Genomic DNA, 23,575 nt, shown 5'->3' on the forward strand with positions numbered 1-23,575 from the left:
CTCGTGCAATGCAGGAGTGATCAGGTTTCTCTGACACCTCAGGTAGGAAAAGCCTCATCAAGATACATCAGTCAGTATTTAAAAATAAACAAATTAGTCCTGATACTTGCTACTTTTGCAATGCTTTGTAGGATAATACTTTTTATCAGGCGTTGGCATAGGTTGTTCAGGAAAGCAGTGAAGTCTCCATCCCTGGAGGTGTTCAAGAAACATCTGGATGTGGCACTTTGGGACATGGCTTAATGGCCATGGTGGTGTCAGGTCAGTGGTTGAACTCCACGATCTTAGAGGTCTTTTCCACCTGAAGCAGTTCTGTGATTCCATAAAACGTTGCTGAGTGCTGTGTGTCTGTGTCTGCACGCACATAAATACAGCTGTATTTCAGCTGCAGGAAAATTCTTAGTCTCCACTAGCAGCAAGATGCTAAGCTCTCATTTGAGAGGCTCCACTCAGTATCTTACTGATGCTGTGGATCTTTGCCATGCCTACAGTTGCACTGGACAGCAAAATACTGCTCCCCATCACTCTTCCCCCCTCTAATTTTTCTCAAGACACGCTGCCTGCTGCTAAACCTTAGGAATGATGACAAAACCGATTCATTATGAATAAGCTAACCTAGACTCTATAAGGCTTGACGACTTCTGTCTGCTTTGGTGAGCTTGATGTGTACTTTCCTTCCAGAGTAAAAGTAAATTCCACACAGAATAGCCCTGGGGTTCTCATTGTAAAACATCTGCTTCTGCTTAAGTGAGCTGATGGTAGATTGGAAGCATTTCATTGCTGCTGATGCCAAACTGATGCTTCGTACTTCACTGGAGATATCTAAGCCCCATCAGTCCTTTACTGCTTGGAGTCAGCATGGCTTGGTGAAGATCAGGACTAGAAATGTGCTTATTTATGTATTGAAAAGGTAAAATTCCAACCTTTCAGGAATTTTTCTGCCTAGCATGAGAAGGTTTGCTCACCTTCTGCGTTAATCTTTCCCTGTTATTGAAGTAGCTACGTCTGCCTTCATTACAGAGTGAGAAACAGGTGAATACTTTGGTACTATTTGGGCTAAATGAAGTGTAATTTGAGTAGTTTGCTTCAATGTCTGGATTTAGGCCTGTCAGCACAACACTTTATCTCTTCAAATGACATTCAACTAAGTGCCATTATTAGCACACAGGCAAGCCAAACTTATTTGTCCCCAAGTGTACTCCCATACCCATCAGCATCCCAGATACTTGCTTTGTGAATTTCCTTTATCAGAACCTCCTGGATTATGCTCTGCTGCCACAAAATCCTTCCAATTGCCTTTCTTTGGACATCTGGTGGTATGAATTGTGTGGTGGACCTCAGACAAGAATATTCAGCCCAGTTTCTGGCTACTGGTCTGGCAGCAAGTATTATTAGTAGTTATTGTTATATATTGATTTGCATTTTCAAACTGCCTTTCGTTGAAGACCATTAATGAGCCACGTAGTGATTAGTTTCTTTTTATCAGCAGCTTTAGCAGAGATGAGTGGAAGTGAAGTCTCACCAACCAGCTAGATGTCCCAAAATAGGAGTCCCACTGGCAGCAGGCCTGCTTGGCAGGTTCAGAGTTTGGGCTGATGGTGTGCATTTGGTACAAGTCAGTGGATGTTCTTACTTTGCTTCCTTGTGATGCAAGATCAGGAGTCATGAGGTTATGAATATTGGTGTAGTGTCTGTCCTGTGTGTATGTAAGGTCAATGGCTTATGCTTGTAACATAGCTACTCCTCCTCTCTTGATGTAGACAAGCTAGGTCACCAGGTCCCAGGTTCTCCAGTGTTGTGACTCTTGTGGCAGGTGGAACATGGTGTTCTTCTTGCCTCTGGTGAGAAAGGGGTGTTTGCATAGGAGGTTTGCTCAGTACCTTGCTGTGCTGTGTAAGCAAAGGATCCTTCTATCAATTCATACAAGAACTAACCCTGCCTTTTTAAAGGTCATTTCTGTCTCAGTCAGCTCTTAAAGTTCAAGAGGAAATAAACTGCTTAGAGTTGGCATTTTTCAAGTCAAGTGTCAACTTTCCAAGCCCCCAAGCCAGAGAACGCGGAGGAAGGAGAGATTAATGTGAGCTGCTTGGTTGATACAGTGATTGTGCAGAAACATTCCCTCTTTTCTTTCCTCTTTATGGGGCTTTGGAATGAAATGGAACGTCGCCGAAATGTCTCACTTTCTCCTTTTCACTTTGCAATGCAAAAATATCCAAAGCTCTTTAGAAGTGCTTCTTTTCTCATTAGTCCACTGACAGCAAGCAGAGAGTTTGTCAGCTCCAGTGAAGTAGGACACAAGGAACATTTTATGACAATGCCAATACCAAAAAGCTCCTTTAACCACAGAATCTTATTATCCAGTGAGAATAAAATGCACTTTCAGAAAGCAGCTGAAGGGTGAAGTCTCCAAGCAGGTGCTTGCCCTTAACTGCATCGATGCCTTTTCCCATGCAGGAGGCAGTGGATCGATAAGGAAATAAACAGGAAGAATGGGCTTTATTAATCAGGTGCAATGGAGGCAGCGGGGGAGATGCTAATGGAAGGCAGGTGGCAATCGAAGGCCATGCTGAGCATAGACCAGCTATTGGCTGCCAAAGTGCTTGTATTGAATGTGGGACATGTAGGCTGTGGAGGGACCAGCACTGCTAATTGAGAGAGCGAGCATCCCAGTTACTCTGTGCCGTTCGCAATGTCGGGCTTGGCAACCTTTTCCCTTGCGTGTTTGTTTCGCTGGCCCATGCAGGCTCCTGTTGAAGGTTTTCAGCCTAAAAATGTCTTCTGCCCTTCTTAAAGGAGTTTGCAAAAATAAACACATCCAGCAGCATTTTCTTTCTGGCTTTGCTTTAAAAAAAAACAACCAACAAACCCACAGAAAACCAACCAACCAAAAACCCGCAGCGTGGTTTGATCTGGTTTTTGAAGTGATAGATAAATCAGCCTTGCCAAGTATCTCTGTGTTTTTCAGTTGTCTGTTCTTAGCCTTCTTGTTTTGCCCAGTACAGCTACAAATGCTTGATTCACAAACCCTATGAGGAGAGGCTGAGGGAGCTGGGGTTGTTTAGCCTGCAGAAGAGGAGGCTCAGAAGTGATCTCATTGCTATCTACAACTATCTGAAGGGAGGCTGTAGCCAGGTGGGGTTGGTCTCTTCTGTCAGGCAAGCAGCAACAGAACAAGGGGACACAGTCTCAAGTTATGCCAGGGTAGGTCTAGGCTGGATGTTAGGAGGAAGTTGTTGGCAGAGAGAGTGATTGGCCTTGGAATGGGCTGCCCAGGGAGGTGGTGGAGGCACTGTCCCTTGAGGTCTTCAAGAAAAGTCTGGATGAGGCACTCGGTGCCATGGTCTGGTTGACTCGCTAGGGCTGGGCTCTAAGTTGCACTGGATGATCCTGGAGGTCTCTTCCAACCTGGTTGATTCTATGATGCTATGAATGTTCTACCTGCCCACAATATTGTGGAAAATGACGTTGGTAGTGTTTTAAGGGCTGCATTTTCAAATGGCTTTAAAATAGGAATCATATTCTGGTTTTCTCTACATGCAGGTGGCCACTTGATGTGAAATCACATATGGTGGTGGGTTGTTTCTTTTAATGCCCTTTATATTTTTATGCAGTTCATGTTTGGTTTCTCTAGGTATATATTTAAAAGAAGAGCTTTTAGGAAAATTCAGCTCTTTGTACTTGTTATTGACACCTGCAGTTGCTGCAAATGAATATTGTATGTCAGTTAAGCAGTGAGGAGATCATAAGCAAATCTCTTCTTACATGGGAAGCTGATTCAAGGTCTTCTGAATTCCTATTCACACTGTAATACATGAAATTCACACTGAAATATGTGAAGACAGGTGCTGTGAAGAGTCCTGGCTGGTGAGGCAGGGCTAGGTGAGACCAGCCTGATTCTTCTGCTCTGTGACATCTGTTGCTCCAATCACCTCTTTTTGTATCCATGATCCAGATTATGTACTTTATCCATACCTTTATATGTGTCTGTGGGGCACCTGCGATCTTCATCCTCTTTTTATCTCCTCTTTGTTGCATGATCCTTTTTCACTGTCCTCAGCAAAGGCTGCATCTTCTGGATAGCAAAGTCCTGATCTAGTTGGAGCTGTGCTGGGCAGCAGTCTTTGGCTTGCAGCATAGTGCTAAGGGAATAAAGCAGTTCTCTGTGTGGGCAGTAGGACAAGGGAGGTTATTCTTCCCCTGTACTCAGCACTGCTCAGGCCACACCTTGAGTGCTGTGTCCAGTTCTGGGGCCCTCAATTCAAGAGAGATGTTGAGGTGCTGGAAGGTGTCCAGAGAAGGGTGACAAAGCTGGTGAGAGGCCTGGAACACGAACCCTATGAGGAGAGGCTGAGGGAGCTGGGGTTGTTTAGCCTGGAGAAGAGGAGGCTCAGGGCAGACCTCATTGCTGTCTACAGCTACCTGAAGGGAGGCTGTAGCCAGGTGGGGTTGGTCTCTTCTCCCAGGCAACCAGCAACAGAACAAGGGGACACAGTCTCAGACTGTGCCGGGGAAAGTATAAGATGGATATTAGGAGGAAGTTGTTGTCAGAGAGAGTGATTGGCATTGGAATGGGCTGCCCAGGGAGGTGGTGGAGTCACCGTCCCTGGAGGTGTTGAAGCAAAGCCTGGATGAGGCACTTAGTGCCATGGTCTGGTTGACTGGATAGGGCTGGGTGCTAGGTTGGACTGGATGATCTTGGAGGTCTCTTCCAACCTGGTTGATTCTATGATTCTGTGGAACACTCTACTTGTTGTGAGCACTGAGAAAACCTGAACACAGGTATCTTCAAATAAAATAGAGAGTTAGGATCTTAATTCTCACACATTAGGAGATTTTTCTTCCAAATTTGGTTGTTGGTTGCGTAGGTTTTTTTGTGTGGGAAGCTTATGGTAGCAGACTGATCAGCTGGACCACTGACTGGCACAGCCAAGAGCTGGCAAACTGCACCTGTGAGGATTGCAAAGTATTTTCCAGCTACTAATTTATCGTTCAGAAATTGAATTGAGAGAGATTAAATGACAAAATATTCACCTAAGAGAATGCAACCAAAAAAAAACCCAAACAGTGTAATATTTCAGTCAGATGAGATCTGCTGATGTGCATTAAAAATGCACCTCCTCTTTTGTACTTCTCTTCTCTAGATTTGCAATCAGATAAAAAAAAATCAACCTAAACCAATGAATCAATGCCAGAAGCTTTGGGAAAGTCTAATAGAGGAGCAAATGTGCACTAATAATTCTCAAGTTTTCCTGTTTGAAGCTTAAGGGTTTCTTGAGCTGAAGGTGATACCTTTTTGTACTTAATAGCCCGTGATGAATTTTCCTCCATTAATTTGTTTAGTTGTTCTATTGAAAGAGGCAGTGACCAATTGCTCCTTCTTCACCTCCTGCCACTCATGATTTTGCAGACTCACGATTGTTTTTGTTCTTCTCAGACTGCTGTAGCAGAATGTAGTGCAGCTAAACATCTAATTTTCTGCATCACATCAGTTCTTCCTAGTTACTGAGTACTGGAATCTGACAAGGGCATGAGAGTTTGGGTGGTAAAGATTTATCAGAGCTGGTCTTCATTATTCTCCATTAGATGGAGAGGAGAGAAGTGATGGCAGTATTGTCAAGTGGGCATTAAAAGGCAGAAGGGGAGCAAGAATGATTGCGGTGTTAGATATACATGCCCCAGTCACCCTGGGCTGGGAAGCAGAACTGATCCCAGTGTAACTGGAGGGTCTGACAGATGCCATCCCTTCCTGGGAATGACACAGTGCTTGGTGTTGCTTTGCACCGTGGGAAGCAATATCTGCAAACAGCTCTGATATCCTACAAGGTAGCTCTCTGTGTGTGCTGCAGATTTTGCTACAGGAAAAACTGACACAAAGGTGGAAAATAGCCACATTGCTTCCACATCCCAGGAAGGAGAGAGATGAAGAGTGGTGAGACCCCACCTGAGGTACTGCATCCAGTTCTGAAGTCCCTATTGCAAGAGGAATACGGATGTGCTGGAAGGTGTCCAGGGAAGGGCCATGAGGGTGATCAGAGGGCTGGAGCTGCTCTGCTGTGAGGACAGACTGAGGGAGTTGGGGCTGTTCAGTCTGGAGAGGAGAAGGCTCCAAGGTGACCTTCTTGTGGCCTTTCAGTATCTGAAGGGGGCTACAAGAAAGCTGAGGAGGAACTTTTTAGGCTGTCAGTGATAGAACTGGAGATAATGGAACATAGCTAGAAATGGGTAGATTCAGCCTGGATGTTAGGAAGAAGTTGTTCAGCATGAGGGTGGTGAGACCCTGGCATGGTTTGCCCAAGGAAGTGGCGGAAGCTTCATCCCTGGAGGTGTTTAAGGCCAGGCTGGATGAGACTCTGGACAGCTTGATCTAGTGTGAGGTGTCCCTGCCTATAGCAGGGGGCTTGGAATTAGGTGATCCCTTCCAACCCTGACTGATTCTGTGATGAAACAACCACTGTCCCAAAAGATGTCTCGTAACCAAGTCCCCAGAAAACTCAGGCAGCTTAGCCCAAAGGGAGCTTTCATGCAACCTGTTGCATTATATTACCAATGTTTGGCTTGGAAAAGAAGAGATGAGTTCTGCCTCCCTCTGGATACAGACATGATGCTCCAGGTGTCAATGTGATGTTAGGAGCTGTTTGAAACCCTGCAGCTGAGACACTGGCTGCATGTACAAGGGCTCCTACTGCGTTTTAATCCAGTTTAAAACTTCTGGCTTAAAAGCAGCGTGGAAACAATCTGGATGCTCATGTGATGAGTTGTGGTGCTGCACCACTGAGGGCAGAAACTCTTCACACCTGTTGCATCAGTGCTGGACCCTCCATGCCCTTCCCTCCAATATTTCAGTGCTGGCACATGGAGCTGGTTGACATAAGATTTTTGATACCACCTGGCTGAAACTAAATTACATTGACCAGTGCTGTTCTCCTGTGAACCCAGAAGGAGGTTGCAGTGAGTGTAGGGGTTGCTTCTCAATAACTAGCAATAGGACAAGAGGAAATGGCTTCAAGTTGCACTGGGGGTGGGAGGGGGCATTTAGGTTGGGTATTAGGAAAAATTTGTCTTGGCTGCCCAAGGGGATGGTGGAGTTCATCGTCCCTGGAGGTGTTTGAGGAAGCATAGGCATGGCACTTCAGGGTATGGCTTTAGTGGGCATGATGGTGTTGAGTTGTTAGGTTGACAATTAGAAGTCTTCCCCAACCTAAATGATTCTATGATTGATAGAGAATCAAAATGACTTTGTTGCTATGTCTTTAATTTCCCTATCACAGCTTCACCTCAAAAAGAAAGCATCTGATCTCTCTGCTCATCTGTTAGTTTTGAAACCTGAGACTGCTGTATAAAGGCTATTTCTGTGTCCACCTGAGTGGTTTCTGCATGAAGTGTTCATTACAGAAAGATTGCATAGCATGTGGGATTGTTTTATTAAACACTTAAGAATATTGATGCAGAAGAATTGGTGTAACAGGGCTATTACATGTCACTGTTCTGGCAGTTATCCTTCCACAGTGACAGCTTTATTCTTATTCTCTCTCTCTTTATTTCTTTATTCTCTTGTTTTTGATGGATTTGAGGATTCTTTAAGATAATTTGAGGAAGGGAAATTGGAGGAAAATAGGGCTCTATACCCTGCACATAAGTCCTAATAGTGTCAGCAGTCCAGTGGAAGCTTCAAATAGTGCTTTGGATTTCCAGGTGGTAATAGGAAAAACAAACAGCTGCAGGATGCTTTAGGAGTAAGGTCAGCAGGACTTTATTAGCAAGTCTGATCTGGGCATATTTTTTTCCTGGGGAATGCAGTGCCTAAGAGCAGTTTGTCTCTGCTCAAATACACCAGCTGAGCAGAGTCAGTGTGCGCTTGTGCAGTGTGTCCTGGGCTCATGGATGTGGAGGGGTGGTGGTACAGAGCTGTTGCAGGGGGAATGGCAGATATTCATGGTGTGATAGTCCAGCTTGGATAGATCCCAGTCTCTCTGGTCTCATTATCTGATACCAGATGGCTGGAGACCAGCTCTTCTCTGCTTTCTTGGTCTGTGTTTGCCCAAAATTGATGTATAGGAGAACAAACCCGATGTTTTTGGAACAGTTTCTGCTAACTCTGTTTTTCCTTATTTTTCTTCTTGCTTTTATGGTTTAGTGTTGTGGGTTTGTTTTTTCTTTCCAATGTTAAAGCAGTATTTGCTTCACATGGGAAATGGGTACCTGGAAGATGATATCAGAGTTGCTTGGTGAAACTGCTGGAGGATAGGAAATACCAGAACTGGTCATCTGATGTCTCCCTAGAATCGTAGAATCAGTCAGGGTTGGAAAGAAGCACAAGGATCATCCAGTTCCAATCCCCCTGACATGGGCAGGGACATCCTACCCTAGAGCAGGCTGCCCACAGCCTCAGCCAGCCTGGCCTTAAACACCTCCAGCCATGGGGCCTCAACCACCTCCCTGGGCAACCCATTCCAGCCTCTCACCACTCGCATGCTCAACAACTTCCTCCTCACCTCCACTGTGAATCTTCCCACCTCCAGCTTTGCTCCATTCCCCTCACTCCTGTCACTCTCTGATATCGTAAAAAGTCTCTCCCCAGCTTTTTTGTAGCCCCCTTCAGATCCTGGAAGGCCACAAGAAGGTCCCCTGGGAGCCTCCTCTTCTGCAGACTGCACAGCCCCAACTCTTTCTGTCTGTCCTCCTAGCAGAGCTGCTGCAGCCCTCTGAGCATCCTCCTGGCCCTTGTTTGGACACTCTCCAGCATCTCCACATCCCTCTTTGTCCCGGGGGCTCCAGAACTGGATGCAGTACTCCAGGTGGGGTCTCAGCAGAGCAGAGTAGAGGGGGAGAATCGCCTCCCTGGCCCTGCTGGCCACAGTCTGGCTTTATATAGCACACACAATTTCTGTTTCGCCTGGCAAAGAGGGAGGATGATGTTGGCTTAAGGAGCAGATATTCATCTTATTCTACAGAAAGAAACTCTATTATTAATTATTTCTTATGCTAGCCCTGTTATATCAGATGCAGACCATCTTCACAGTATCAAAGTATCAGAGTATCATCAGGGTTGGAAGAGACCTCACAGATCATCAAGTCCAACCCTTTACCACAGAGCTCAAGGCCAGACCATGGCACCAAGTGCCACGTCCAGTCCTGCCTTGAACTGCCCCAGGGATGGCGACTCCACCACCTCCCCGGGCAGCCCATTCCAGTGTCCAATGACTCTCTCAGTGAAGAACTTTCTCCTCACCTCCAGCCTAAATCTCCCCTGGCACAGCCTGAGGCTGTGTCCTCTCGTTCTGGAGCTGGCCACCTGAGAGAAGAGAGCAACCTCCTCCTGGCCACAACCACCCCTCAGGTAGTTGTAGACAGCAATAAGGTCTGCCCTGAGCCTCCTCTTCTCCAGGCTAACCAATCCCAGCTCCCTCAGCCTCTCCTCGTAGGGCTGTGCTCAAGGCCTCTCCCCAGCCTCGTTGCCCTTCTCTGGACACACTCAAGCATCTCAATGTCCCTTCTAAACTGGAGGGCCCAAAACTGAACACAGTACTCAAGGTGTGGTCTAACCAGTGCAGAGTACAGGGGCAGAATGACCTCCCTGCTCCTGCTGGCCACACCATTCCTGATGCAGGCCAGGATGCCACTGGCTCTCTCGGCCACCTGGGCACACTGCTGGCTCATGTTCAGGCGGGTATCAATCAGCACCCCCAGATCTTATTTTGAAGATGCTGTTCTGGAATATTTAGAACTTCTTCTTTTGAAAGATTTAGCATTACCCAGGGCTTTATATGTTATGAGTAGCTGCTGTTGTTTTCAGCAGCAGTGTCAGCGCCCAGAGCTTGAGCTCAGCATGGAGGACTTCCTAATGACTAAGCACCAAAGACTACCTTTGAAAAGTTCGTGGTACCAGCTTGGAGCTCTGGCATAGGCAAAAATTGGAACCAATTTTATTGGGAGACTTTCAGTTGCCTTCATGTGAGACCTTCCTCTTTAAGCAATTTCTGCACTTCATTAATCTTCCAAATTCTGCAGCAAATGAGGCAGAGATCCTGCAGAAAACAGATGCAGTGAGCAGCAAATCCTGATTTGTTATGAGAGCATGGTAGGAAAGGTCATGTTACCATGTCACACTGTTTATGGCCAAAGACTCAGTGGCACTTGAGAGATTCCTGGTTACTGGTCAGGCTTCTTGATTGTGGAATTTTTAAGGCCTTTCCAGTCTCAGTATGCTTCTATATTTTGCACTGAATGATTAGCAGGCATGTTGCAATGCTATGCTTAGTATGGCTTGAATCATGGTAGACTGCTTTGACTGCTGGTGGGAGGCAGATCTGAGATGAAGTTAAATTGGTGCTAGTGAGAAGCAGAAGCCAACAACAGCAGTCTGTTGGAGTGCTTGTTATAGGTAGCTAAGTGAATTTTCAGCCATCCCTTTACTTTTATCTGTGCTGGTGTCCCATGGGTAGGTGCTGGGGGGGTAGTACTTAATTGTTTGAGTTTATTTATTGTCAATGAGTATCTGTTAGGTATTCTCTTCTGAGTCCCTAGTGAAAGCCTAGACAGGTTTTTATCACACAACCTGAAGGGGTTTTCACAGACAAAAGCCTGATGCTGAAGAGCTGTAGCCTTGAATTCCTGTGAGAGTTATGGTGAGGGTCCAGTGCTGAATTGTTCTGCAAGAGATATTTTAGACAATTGTGTTTCTGTAAGTTCATTTAGGTAGTCATACACTCAGATATTAAAGGGAAAAAAAAGGCAAGTGACTACACAGTAATATACAATACTCATTTCAATACTCATTTCACTGGAATATGGTAATGCTCATTGGGAATGAGGTCTCATTGGTAAAGGTCATTTGAAACAGATCTGCAGAACCTTCATGAAGCTGTAATGAGTCACGAGTCTGCGAGGGCTCACTTGTTATATTGCAGTGGAGGGTTTAATGTTTTGTTTTTCTCATCTACACACTTTGACCCTCTTTATTTTATTAAGATAAGCTATTATCTAGCTGTCAGGAGCTTAGAATTTCAGCAGATTTATTTGTCGATGAGTTGGTTCAGCTCAACTGTTCTCCTACTCCTGTCCCTACTTGAAGCAACTTTTTCTTCTCTCTCTCCTCTTTATCAGTACTTTATCCTTTGGAACTTCTCAGCTCTCATGCTGCCTCTTCCTGGACGACTTTTCTGCTCTCATGATCAGTGTTGGTTAGAACACAGTCTCAAGTTGTGACAGGGTAGGTATAGGCTGGATGTTAGGAAGAAGTTCTTCACAGAGAGAGTGATTGGCATTGGAATGGGCTGCCCAGGGAGGTGGTGGAGGCACCGTCCCTGGGGGTCTTCAAGAAAAGCCTGGATGAGGCACTTAGTGCCATGGTCTAGTTGATTGGTTAGGGCTGGGTGCTAGGTTGGCCTGGATGATCTTGGAGGTCTCTTCCAACCTGGTTGATTCTATGATTCTGTGATATAACAGAAACTGGAAATAGTCATGGGTGATGTCTCTGCTTTGTTGCTGTGCTTCACACCAGGGCCTGTGACCCGACAGCTGGCAGGGAAGCAGAATTCTTACTCAATGTGGAGTATTTATGGGAGACTTTTTATGATGCAGGTAGTCATAGAATCATAGAATCAACCAGGTTGGAAGAGACCTCCAAGATCATCCAGTCCAACCTAGCACCCAGCCCTGTCCAGTCAACCAGACCATGGCACTAAGTGCTTCATCCAGGCTTTGCTTGAACACCTCCAGGGACAGTGACTCCACCACCTCCCTGGGCAGCCCATTCCTATGCCAATCACTCTCTGTGTGAAGAACTTCTTCCTAACATCTATAATGCTGCATTGGGTGGAGGGACTCTGCAGTGCCTTCACTTTTGTTTGTACTAGGAATTGAAATCTTTGAATTGTGTATTTGTGGGTGAGTGGAGTTAAGTGTAGAAGGATGGAGCTAGAGGCTTAATCTTTCTAGTGAGGGAGAGGCAGAGGAAAACTGGCACAAAAAAGAGTGAGAAGCTTTGACTTTCTTCATCACATTTCAGCACGGCTGTGAGTTCTTCCAGCCCACAAGTGTAATTATGGATTGGTAACTGATGGGGCCAACTGCATTATTCATTATGGTCCAGATTGAAATGAAATCATGGAGGACAATTTTCTGTCTCACACTTCAAGGTCAGATGAGGGTATTTATTATTCCCTCTCTGTTTATCTGTGAATGCAAATTGAATTTAGTGATTCAAATTGATGAAATGTTAGAAATATAAAACTCATCAGAGCTGACATGAAGAGAAATTACTGGGTAGAGCTGGCCAGTGACTTCACCATCCCATGTACAGGCCTCTGCTTTGATTAGTAATTATTTCAGTCTTTGAGTTTTCTCATTCCCAGTTTTGTTTCAGTTATTGTCATTTTTGTTTTCAAGGGAAAAAAAAAAGTGTAATAACACTTTGAAGCATTTAGAATTTGAATTAGATGATGTAAATAAAGCCAGCTGCAGAGAGGATGCTTGGATCCTGGCTGGAGGAAAGGCTTTCTTTCAAAACTCTTCCTGAAGTTCTTTTTTCTTTTGGATAGGGATGTGCTTGTTTGTTTGTCTTCCTCCCTCCTATCACACTTCCCTTTCTCCATTATTTTGCTTCCTTGCTAAGGAGCAAAATGAATGTTCCAAGCTGACGTGGAATGTGATGGGGAAGGCAACATCCATTTGCCATCTTCTGGCACTGAAGCTCCAGGTGGTTCCTTACTGAGGTATCTTCTACAGGCTGACCTTCCTCACCAGCCAGGGTTGTTGAGAGAGCAGAAACCAGAACCTACAAAGGGGACCAAATGAACACAGCTCTTCTGTTGAAGTAATCAGAGTGCAGAGGCTCTCTTCCCAACTCACTCTGCTGTGTTTTGAACAATTCAGTGAACATCTTGGCTCCGTTTGGTGTGTCAGGCTGTGGTCAGGAGGCATTGCTGTAGCGTGCATCCTGTTCTCTGCAGTGCTGGAAAGACACTTTTAACTGGTACAGGGTGGTGGGGGTAGTATTCTTATCTCAGAGTGGGAGTGGAAAATCCTTATCAGTGAATGCTCTTTAAAAATAGGCAGTCCTCCATAATTGCCAAATGCCACATAGAAAATAATGATACAGAGATAGATGATACATGCTGTGCAGGCTATGTGCTGTGTTAGTAATCACAGAGGACTGTTGGGTTTAACTCCTGCTTTCTAATTACTTCCATTTTGCTAAGAACATTTAGTATTTGCTTCTCTACCAAGCTCTGCGGAAGCAATTGGTTTGCTCAGGATGCGTCTGGCTTGTTGATTCAGAACAGTCATGAGCATTTGGACATACTGAAAGCCCTTAATAGATTGGCCTACATAAGCTATTATAAATCACTTTGTGCCTGTAACTATCAGCTTGAATTCTCCTCTAGCCACTTTTATTGAAGACAGCAGCGTTTTGAAGTTAGTAAGCATACAACAAGCAACGTGGGTTCAGTGGCTTTTAAATACCAGTAAAAGTTTTATTTGCCACATAAATGCCTTCAACAGAAGCCATGGCCTGGTGAACATTTCAAGTCTGGAGGCTTAGAAAGAGGATATTTATGTCGAAGTTATCTCACCCTTGAAATATTTTACATCCCAGAACTAAGTGACGGATATATTTGACAAGCTGTTCATGTTTCAACTTAAACCCAAATCGAACTGCAGAAGTCTCTCATTCATTAAGACATTGCATTCGTGCTCATCTTGATGGTGGATGTGCAAAACATGTTTATTAGCGTGACAGTAGCGCTGACGTCAAGCGGCTGATTAAATGTCTGTTCAGATGCAGCCTCGCTGGCCCTTGCCTTCTGTTCCTGGTTTTGGCAGCGTTCTGGGTTTGGTTCCTTTGGGCTGTTGGGGTCAGCAAAGCCACGTGTGTTGCAGCAAGTGTGTTGACCCCATAATGAAAGGTAGTAGAGGGTGCCTGATGTGAATTTCTTTGAGTAAATCCTAGCTCTTGCCAGTCAGTTATGGTTATTGTACTGGGGCTGGGGCATCACATTTGTGTGATTTCTGTTCTCTGACTCTTCACTTGGAGGGAACTGTGATTCTGAGCTTGATATTTATGTTGCTAGCTGGAGAGTAAAATTAAAGAGTCTCAATGATAAAACATATTGTCAGTGTACCAGTAAAGCTCCAAACACCTGTCTGCTTCTTACCCATTTCATCTGTCCACACTAGCAAAATAATTCTCTTTACGTTGGTCCTTCATTATAAATTCAGTCTTCCTTGTCTATAGAGCAGCAACATGATGTATGAACTGCTTATCTTTGAATGATTTGTGATTTATGGAAGCCTGATGACGGGGAGTTATATAAAAGGTCTTTGACAGAATACAAAGTGTGAACCAAGAGAAAGTTTGCAGGTGTTTGCAGAGGACTTTGGGGAAGATAAATATCAAGAAGAAAGCTTCCCTGCTCTCTTTTCCTACTGAGTCTCTATAGACTGTTATGTGGAGTATTTTCTGTAGCAGTGTTTTGTGTGACTCTCTATAAAGCACAGTTTAAGCCTTGAATAAAATATAGCCCTTGTGATAACTTCCACTGAAGATGTTAATATTTTGTAACACTGAATGCAGAAGCAAATACGAGCTAAGAGGGAAATCCTGGCCTCCACAGATCCCACTTGTACATGTCACAGCACTTGAAAGCAGGGATGGATCCTGCTGCTTCAATATCTTCACAGTCCTGGAAGCGAAGAAGAAATGGAGCAGAATGAGAAGCCAAACAATCCTATGTTAATAAAAGTGTGCACCCAGACCTTTAACTTTGGAGCTGAAATACTTGTAGCACCAAACCCATCTCCTCCTTCCCCACTTCTTTTTTTCTAGCTTACTTGCCTTAAATTTATGAGCTTGTGCAGCTCCATTCTGCAGCAGTGCTCTCAGAGCTCCCATTTGTCTTTTCAGCAGCAGTTCGCAGTGGATCATTTTCCCCCTCTCTTTAACATAAGATGCAATTTCTTCTGTTTTCACAACCTCACCTTTTCTTTCCTATGTCCTGTCCCCCACACTGTTCTTTGTCATTATCTTCTCTCTTCCCTTTTCATTTCTAATTCCCATTCCTCATGGTGGTAGTTCCTGTTGAGGCAGGTTAGGCAGAGCCTGAGGGGGAAAGAAGTCTGTGCCAGAAATCGGAGGTTGGAAGGAGCCTTGAGGGGAGGACACAGACAGGGATGTGCTGCTCTCCATTGGACGACATGAAGACATGCTGGAGCTACCCTGTTGCTACTTGTGCCTTCATGTTGGCATCTAAAACCCAGGAGAGAAGAACTGGAGTGAAAAAAAACCAACATTTTTGTTCAGTTTTTGCTCTCAGTTTGTCACTTTCCACTGTGGTTGATATCTTTGCGTGTACTGTCTAGAAACGCGTTGGGGTGTTGAGAAGGCTGCAATTTGTAAAGCCTCAGGAATGGGTGTGCTTTTCTTCATCCAAATGTCTCACTACAAAACAATTTCCCTTCCTCCTTTTCGCCTCATTAGCTTGCATGCTAACCTTTTTATTTTGGACTCTGGCATGAAGATGCTGATAGCTGCAGCGTGGTCTCTTTTTCTTCTGTTGTACTCGTGCACCAGCACTGTCATTGTGTTTCCCCTCTCTGCATCTTCAGCGTTCTTCCCATCCATGCTGTCTGGTTTTTGGTGCTTTCTCTTTGATGTGGTCCTCGTTTCTGACAGTTGGCCCTGGTATGTGCAAGTGTCTCATCTCTTCCCGAGTTGCAACATGACCTAGGCAGTGTTGCTCTTCTAATTGTTTCTCTGCTGCTGCGGATCTCTTGTTTTCCTCTCAGTTGATACACAGGCTGGTTCTGGCATCCTGTCTGCCTTCTCAGCTTTGGTTTTCATTTTTTCCCCCCAGTACCTCTGAGGTGGGATCTTGGCTACTGAAAGGATGGGATGCTTAAAATAATGTTTCATGGCTCATTTGGAGCGGGGGCAAATTATCAGCTGCTTTTGTAATGTTTTAAAGGAGATTATTAAAATGTATCTTACAGCTTCAGTATTCATTCTCTGCTGTCATTGTTCTCAGGCTTTCAAAGAACATTCTGGAAAATGAAGTTTTATCAGGAAGATTGCATTAAAGTGGCTTACAGAAGAGTGGAGCAAAATATGAAGAGTCTTAATAGCTCAGAACAGAAAGATGCTGGCATCTCATTCACTGGGCCGTGGAACAAGGGACATTAATAGGCTGATAAACAGAAATGACTTTTTCTCTTTAAGGCTTAAAAAGGTTTGCTTTGAACTTGCCAAGATTTTAAAAACTGCCAGTTCCTCAGGCTTATGTTGAATGGAGAACTTTGGGCTCACTTTATTTATGTAGTGCTCATTTTGAGGGAGCAATTACTTTTTCAAAGCTATAGGTGTCATCAGTGTGGAAGAAGAGTGCCTGCATCTGACTGTAACAGCATTTGCTGCTGGGTTCCTACTTTCAAATCCTGTTTTGTATCCCTAAGGTCTATAAGTTTCTTTGGGGATTTTTTTTTTTCTTACAGAGACAATTTGTGTTGTAGTTGGTGAAGTGTTGTATTTGGTGCAGTTTCTGGAAGAATTATCAATCAGTCCTGAGAGAGGAGGAAAGGATCTCAATAATTTGCTTTGGTGTGGTGTGGAGAGTTGTAAGGAAGTTGGATTTCACGCTTTCTGCAGCAAGGAAACCTATGCTAACAGAGTCAGTCCAGAGAGCTTGAATATTGCCTCTGCTCTCATAGACATCTCTGGTAGTTAAATTTTATGTGCATTAACATCACATTTGCTCTGAGGCTGAAATCTAAACAGATGGTGCTGTTCTTTCCAAACACCATGCCACGGCTGAGGAAATTGCCTATTTGTCTCTCTTTAAAGCAGTCATTTTCCAGCCTAGTTCAAGAGGTGTGTATGAGGCTGAATGTCTGTGGTCTCTGGGAGATGGGAATCTCAAATGTTTTTCATTAGTTCAAGAAGGAAAGGAAACCTAGCACGTATCTCATTCTCCTTTGTGAATGTCAGCTCCATCATAATCCATCAGTCCACTCAGCATTTAGAGAAATAGGTCACAATATTGAGAGATTAGGCAAAGAAAGATTTCTCCACTGTCCTGGCAGAAAGTTTTGCACTAATCAAATAGGAGATTCTGGCTGTTGTGTAGTATTTCATCTCTGCATTTTTTTTTCTTCTGTCCTGACACTAATCAGGATAAGTTCCCTTGATAGAAAATAGTATTTGCAGTAAGGTTTCTGTAGTGTGATTTAATTTATTATGGCACAGTTGATGAGGTTTTTTTTGCACTCAGATTTACCCAGTGCATAATAGCCTATAGCTGAACAAACTCTGATGAATTTTGTGTGAGTAGCTGAGGTTTTCTGGTCTCACCTATCCACTCTGCTCTGTACTTGAGGCAGACCTGTTAGCAGATTTGGTAGGCTGACATGTATGCAGGGACATAAAGTCTAGTGTAGCATAAGCCCCGTGGTAAAGGGGGATAAGTGTTTTAAGCCAAGGATTTTGGGAGGCATGGTGTGATGAATCTTCCTGTTACATTTTGAGATATCACCCAAGCTGTGTCTATCTGCTGGTACAGTTGTGTGGGTGAGGTGCTTAGGGATATGGGTTTGAGGTGAATCTTGTAGAGGAGGTTTATAGGAATGGGCTGCCCAGGGAGGTGGTGGAGTCACTGTCCCTGGATGTGTTCAAAAAAAGCCTGGATGGGACACTTAGTGCCATGGTCGAGTTGATTGGACAGGGCTGGGGGATTGGTTGGACTGGATGATCTTGGAGGTCTCTTCCAACCTGGTTGATTCTATGACTTGGTGATCCTTATGGTCTTTTCCAACCTGGATGTTTCTGTGATTCTGTGAATTATCCCTGAAGGGATGTTTAAGGTGTAGGATGCCACATTTTGGGCTGAGCAGCTGAGGTGTGAGTACATCACACAGTTGCAGTGCCAAGAGGTACGCTCTAACAAAAGGAGAGCAGTGGCAAGGAGCTTTATGATTTGGCAGCTGCAGCTTCTGAATGATGTAGGGTTTGTACACTGCAAGTAATTACTTCTTGAGTGACATAGATGTGCTTGTGACATTTGATGTCTTGATTTATACCTCTTAATTTTGTCTTGTATTTCACAGTACAGCAGGACTCAACCTGCTCTTTGTCATCTTGGGATGTTGGCTTCTAAGAGATTTTTTTAATGTGGATTTATTTTGTAGCATCTGGCTCTGTCTGGTGGAGTTTTTACATTGTTCAGCAGAAAAAGGCTAATGTTTCTATTAAGTGTTTCTATCAGGTTGTCCCTGAGACTGAATTGCTGAGGTTGGGGTGGGGAAGGGAGTATCCAGTGCAAGGCTGGTGCCGCTACATGTTCCATCACCACAGAGACTGCTCTCGGGCACAGGTTGCCTGTTTAACTGATTAATTAAAAGAGTACCAAAGAAGTAATGGTGCACTGGTAATGAAATTATCCATTTTCAAATGCAGATTTGAAGGCCTCTTGATGAACTTTCCCATCTGAATACAACAATGGAGAGACTGTGTCACAGCCCTTGATTATTAATTGGTCTGTGAGTGGTTCCAAACGGAACTGGAGCTTTAAACAGACTTCTGGTTCATCCAGTGTAATGCTTTTTTTTTCTTCAAGGAGGAGGGTTTTGAGGTAAAGGGGCAGCTGTTTGGGGATTTTGGTGAATTCATTCCTAAATCTGTAAAGTACCCTTGCAGTGCATCAGCAAGTTTGCAGATGACACTAAGCTGGGGGCAGATGTGGCTGGGTTGGAGGGCAGAAGGGCTCTGCAGCGGGACCTTGACCGCCTGCACAGATGGGCAGAGTCCAATGGGATGGGGTTCAATAGCTCCAAGTGCAGGGTGCTGCACTTTGGCCACAACAACCCCATGCAGAGATACAGGCTGGGGTCAGAGTGGCTGGAGAGCAGCCAAACAGAGAGGGATCTGGGGGTGCTGATTGATACCCACCTGAACATGAGCCAGCAGTGTGCCCAGGTGGCCAAGAGAGCCAGTGGCATCCTGGCCTGCATCAGGAATGGTGTGGCCAGCAGGAGCAGGGAGGTCATTCTGCCCCTGTACTCTGCACTGGTTAGACCTCACCTTGAGTACTGTGTTCAGTTCTGGGCCCCCCAGTTTAGGAGGGACATTGAGATGCTTGAGCGTGTCCAGAGAAGGGCGACGAGGCTGGGGAGAGGCCTTGAGCACAGCCCTACGAGGAGAGGCTGAGGGAGCTGGGATTGGTTAGCCTGGAGAAGAGGAGGCTCAGGGGTGACCTTATTGCTGTCTACAACTACCTGAGGGGTGGTTGTGGCCAGGAGGAGGTTGCTCTCTTCTCTCAGGTGGCCGACACCAGAACATGAGGACACAGCCTCAGGCTGTGCCAGGGGAGATTTAGGCTGGAGGTGAGGAGAAAGTTCTTCACTGAGAGAGTCATTGGACACTGGAATGGGCTGCCCGGGGAGGTGGTGGAGTCGCCGTCCCTGGGGCAGTTCAAGGCAGGATTGGACGTGGCACTTGGTGCCATGGTCTGGCCTTGATCTCTGTGGTAAAGGGTTGGACTTGATGATCTGTGAGGTCTTTTCCAACCTTGTTGATACTGTGATATTGTGCTTGATTCATGCTAAAAGTGTCATTTAAGACTGTTTTCCCTTCAGCTCTAACTGGTACCTTAACAATAGTGCTATTGCCTTGGAAAGCATTTTTAGTTGTTTATTTTAGTGATAATGATAAAGAATATCCCTCTCTAGCACTTGGAAATTTTCCAGTGTTGTTTTGGCATCAGAGAAGCAAAAATCAAAAATTCAGTTTTGGGCTCCCCAATTGAAGAGGGACAGGGATCTGCTGGGGAGGATCCAGCGGAGGGCTACGAGGATGATGAGGGGACTGGAGGGCATAGCTTATGAGGAGAGGCTCAGGGACCTGGGGCTGCTTAGTCTGGAGAAAAGAAGACTTAGAGGGGATTTGATATATGTTTATAAGTATCTGAAGGTTGGCCAGGAGCAGGGGGACAGGCTCTGCTCACTGCTCCCTGGGATAGGACAAGGAGCAGTGGATGTAAGTTGCAGCAAAAGAGGTTCTGCCTGAACACAAGGGGGAACTTCTTTACTGTAAGGGTCGCAGAGCACTGGCACAGGCTCCCCAGAGAGGCTGTGGAGTCTCCGTCTCTGGAGCCTTTCAAGGCTTGTCTGGATGTGTTCCTCTGTGATCTGTTGTAGATAGTATTGTCCTGGTTAGGCAGGGGCGTTTGACTTGATGATCTCTTTGGGTCCCTTCCACCCCCTAACATTCTATGATCCTATGATCATCTGTTCCTGAGTAAGCTGAAGACATTGATTTTGATCTTTCTTGCTTGCTTGAGAGTTCTTGACTTGTGCATAATAACTAATTTCTTTTTCTCCTGTCCCACTCACTCTGTCAATACTCAGAGCTAGTGCAGTCCAGGATAAACTTGTCAAACCTAAATTATGACCCAACTCAGAACAGTCACAAGGTTTATTTCATTCTTCTGTTACTGATCAACTGCTTTGCCTGCATACTTGATCTGTGATGAGAAGCTTGTTGAGTGCCTTGGAACAGCTGCCCATTAGTGTCCCAGCAGTAGGCTGAGTGTTTGAAGGGCATGCATGAAGAACCATCTCCTGGACTGCATGGATAATTGTGCATCACCACATCACACTGCACAGAGAGCTGAGAAGAAAAGGGACCAAGCTATTCTGGCTTAATTGAGAATCGTGTCCATATTGCAAAGCAGTGCTAATCACCTGGCCTCAGAAGACATTTCTCTTCCAATATAGGTTGCTGGCAAGAGCAATGTGCAGGTGGTGGCTATAATTACTCGCTGAGTATTATCTGTCTGTCAAAGCTGATCATATTAAACCTCAGCTTTACTTCTACTTTGTTAAGAAAACCATGAAAAGGTAGCATAGAGCCCGAGATTGCGTGGTGCTGGTTGAAAACCAGGCATCTGCTCAAAGGCAGGCTGGTTGAGTTTGCAATGGATATGCAATTATTTCAGTGCTTTGTAGACATGAAGTTCCACTAATTGTCTGGTGCTGAACGAGAAGGCTGTCACTGAGGTGGTTCTTCTCTCCTATCTTTTTCTGGAAACAGCTAATAATGAGTCTGCAGCTACTCAGTTTCCGGTGGTGCAGCCGTAAGACGAAGTGGCACCGACCCCAGTGCCCTGGCATCATGGTGTTGCCTCTCCTCTCAGGCTTTTCTGGTCTGGCTAAGAGGCAGAGGTCAGGTTTTCACAGGTCTGTCTTGCCTCCCTTAGTGCACGCATACTGGAGAAGGCCCGGCAGCAGCTGCAGGAGGAAATGCTACGGCTTCAGAGCCAGCTCCTGGATGAGAAGAAGAAACGTGAGCAGCATGAAGCGCTGGTCAGGCGGCTGCAGAAACGAGTGCTGCTGCTCACCAAGGTGGGTTTCCAGGTCGTGTTTGGCAAAGCCTGTAACCTTACTTCTTTCCTCCAGGTGCTCTCCTTGTTATTTCTTCTTTGTTCACCTCTGTAAGTGGTACTACAGAGGCGCTACGGGCTCTTGGCTGAGTGTGTGTTGTAAGAGATATGAAACTTGTCTTTAGGACTGCGTGAAAGTGCTGCTACATCTGAGGGCTTTGCTGGTGTTCCCCTCCCGGGGGGCTCATGCCGTGTGGGAGCTACGTGACTTGGTCTCAGGCTTGGCATTTGTGCAAGGGCAGAGAATTGAATCATGTTGTCTCCAGAGCGTTTGGAGCCACTGAAGGGAATTTATAATGGCTTTGGCTGCATCGCCTCCTTCCCTAAAGAGAACAAAACGAGTGCACCTTGTCAACTGTTCCTGTGGAAAAACAATTTACAGAGAGTAAGGGATTCGCCTTCCTCTTGCGCTGGAAGTCTGTTCGAATGTAATGGCAGGCAGTAGACCAGTAAATTGAAAATGCTTTTTAAGATTCTTTCTATAGGATATATCAAAGAAGTCTGCATTATCCTGTATCAGGTATGCTCTCGTGATGAAATTCTGTACAATAATTTTGAAGTCTGTAGAGCATTGAAAACTTGATATTAAATTCTGGGGCTGCTCTTCCCCCAAAGGGAATAATAACTGTCTGTAGTCAGAATGATAGTTACTTCACTTGCCAAGAGTGCTCCTCACAAAACTTCACTTATCTGAGCAACCTCTCTGATGTTAAAAAGCTGCTCACGTAAATAAGCTTCTGTGTGTGTGCATAAGGTCAGGCTCAGTCAGGGTGAGAGGGAGGCAGGCACATTGCTCCTTGCAGGGAGAAAAGATGCCGGTATGGGAGCATCTGAGCAAGGGGGAAGAGAGCTGCTCTGTTGCTTGAGCTTTAGGCTTTAATTTTCAGTGTCGGCTGAAGCGTTTTGATCAATTTTAATTGCACTGTGCTCAATTCTCTGTTATTCCATGTCACTGTTAAGCCAAAGAAGCTGTGATATGTGGTAAGAGAAGCAGAGCTTCTTGAAGCATGAAGCAGCCACCTTGCAAGAGGATATTCTATCAGATCTTCTGGCTGCAGAATTTGATGCCACAGTGTCACATACATGCAAAGAGAAAAATGACAGCAGTTCTTTCTGCTTCGAGCTGAGGTAGGCACTGCAGTCAGGGTGAATGGACCCAGCTCTCTCCATGGAAACAGAAGAAGCTCATCTCCTCAGTATTTCTCTACTCCCAGCAGCAGATAGACCTCCATAGTGTTGTAGTTTGGCAGTGGCACAGCTGGATGTGAGACAGGTGGATACTGAACCTGATAAAAATCCTTCTTTTACAGCCTTCTCAGCTGGTTAGCATTGCACTGGGCGGCTCAACCCTGAAGGAAGGTTCTCAGATGGTTTCTGAGATGTTCCCTTTGTTAACTTATTTCCAGTGCTCACCAAAAATGTGTTTTGTGGTAGAATACAAAATATAATTGCATTTCTGTAAGCACTGGACGAAAAGCCAACAGTACTTTGTCATGTAATAAGTTGTACCCTAATTTATATAGAAAGGCAGAGCCTTTGCTTTGTTCACTATCCTCCTCTTGAAGAGGGATAGAAGATGAGTTGGAAATACTCTTCTTCAGATGATGGCAAATAAACTCAGCATACTTCATGACTCCTCAACAACTGACCTGTTTTAAAGGAATAAAGACTTTGCTCTTCTCTGAAAATTTCTATTCCTTCCAGAGAATGCTGAGGATCCTTTGTGAAGAAGGCACATTGTGGTCCTTGGGCAATCTCTCCCTGGCACTGTTTCTTCCACTGGTTGCTCTTCTCATGCAAAAGCAGAAGAAGGAATTTCATTTAATTAAAGAAAAAAAAAAAAGCATGATATTGTGATTTAAAACGAGATTGAGCAAATATATTGCCTGTTCAAAATAATTATTTTACATTGAAAGCATATCACCTAGAATGGTGTTTAATCATCTAATTAGTGGCATCAGTAGTACAGTGTGCTTCTATGTAATTTGAGAATGAAAAAGATGAGCTCTCTCTATTGAATCTTTGTCTTGTTAAATGGGAGACTGTGAAAATTTAATTTGGGGGAGACTATTATATATATGATTGAATTGCTACTGCTTTTGATCGTGTGATTTCTGCATTTGTGTGCGTTTGACCCTCTAGCAGAG

The 23,575-nt window shown here is 44.9% G+C and overlaps 1 protein-coding gene across 11 annotated transcripts in view; it reads left to right on the forward strand.

Annotated features, from left to right (window-relative positions):
- MAD1L1 (mitotic arrest deficient 1 like 1) overlaps positions 1-23,575 on the forward strand; it is a 511,231-nt gene that overhangs the window by 137,140 nt on the left and 350,516 nt on the right. For all 11 annotated transcript variants that reach the window (XM_064153680.1, XM_064153676.1, XM_064153678.1 and 8 more), the window contains exon 11: positions 21,246-21,390. In XM_064153680.1, coding sequence (XP_064009750.1) covers positions 21,246-21,390 — 145 coding nt within the window. The remainder of the gene's footprint in view (positions 1-21,245; positions 21,391-23,575) is intronic.

The sequence above is a fragment of the Pogoniulus pusillus genome, chromosome 13, assembly GCF_015220805.1.
Source record: "Pogoniulus pusillus isolate bPogPus1 chromosome 13, bPogPus1.pri, whole genome shotgun sequence".
NCBI lineage: Eukaryota > Metazoa > Chordata > Aves > Piciformes > Lybiidae > Pogoniulus > Pogoniulus pusillus.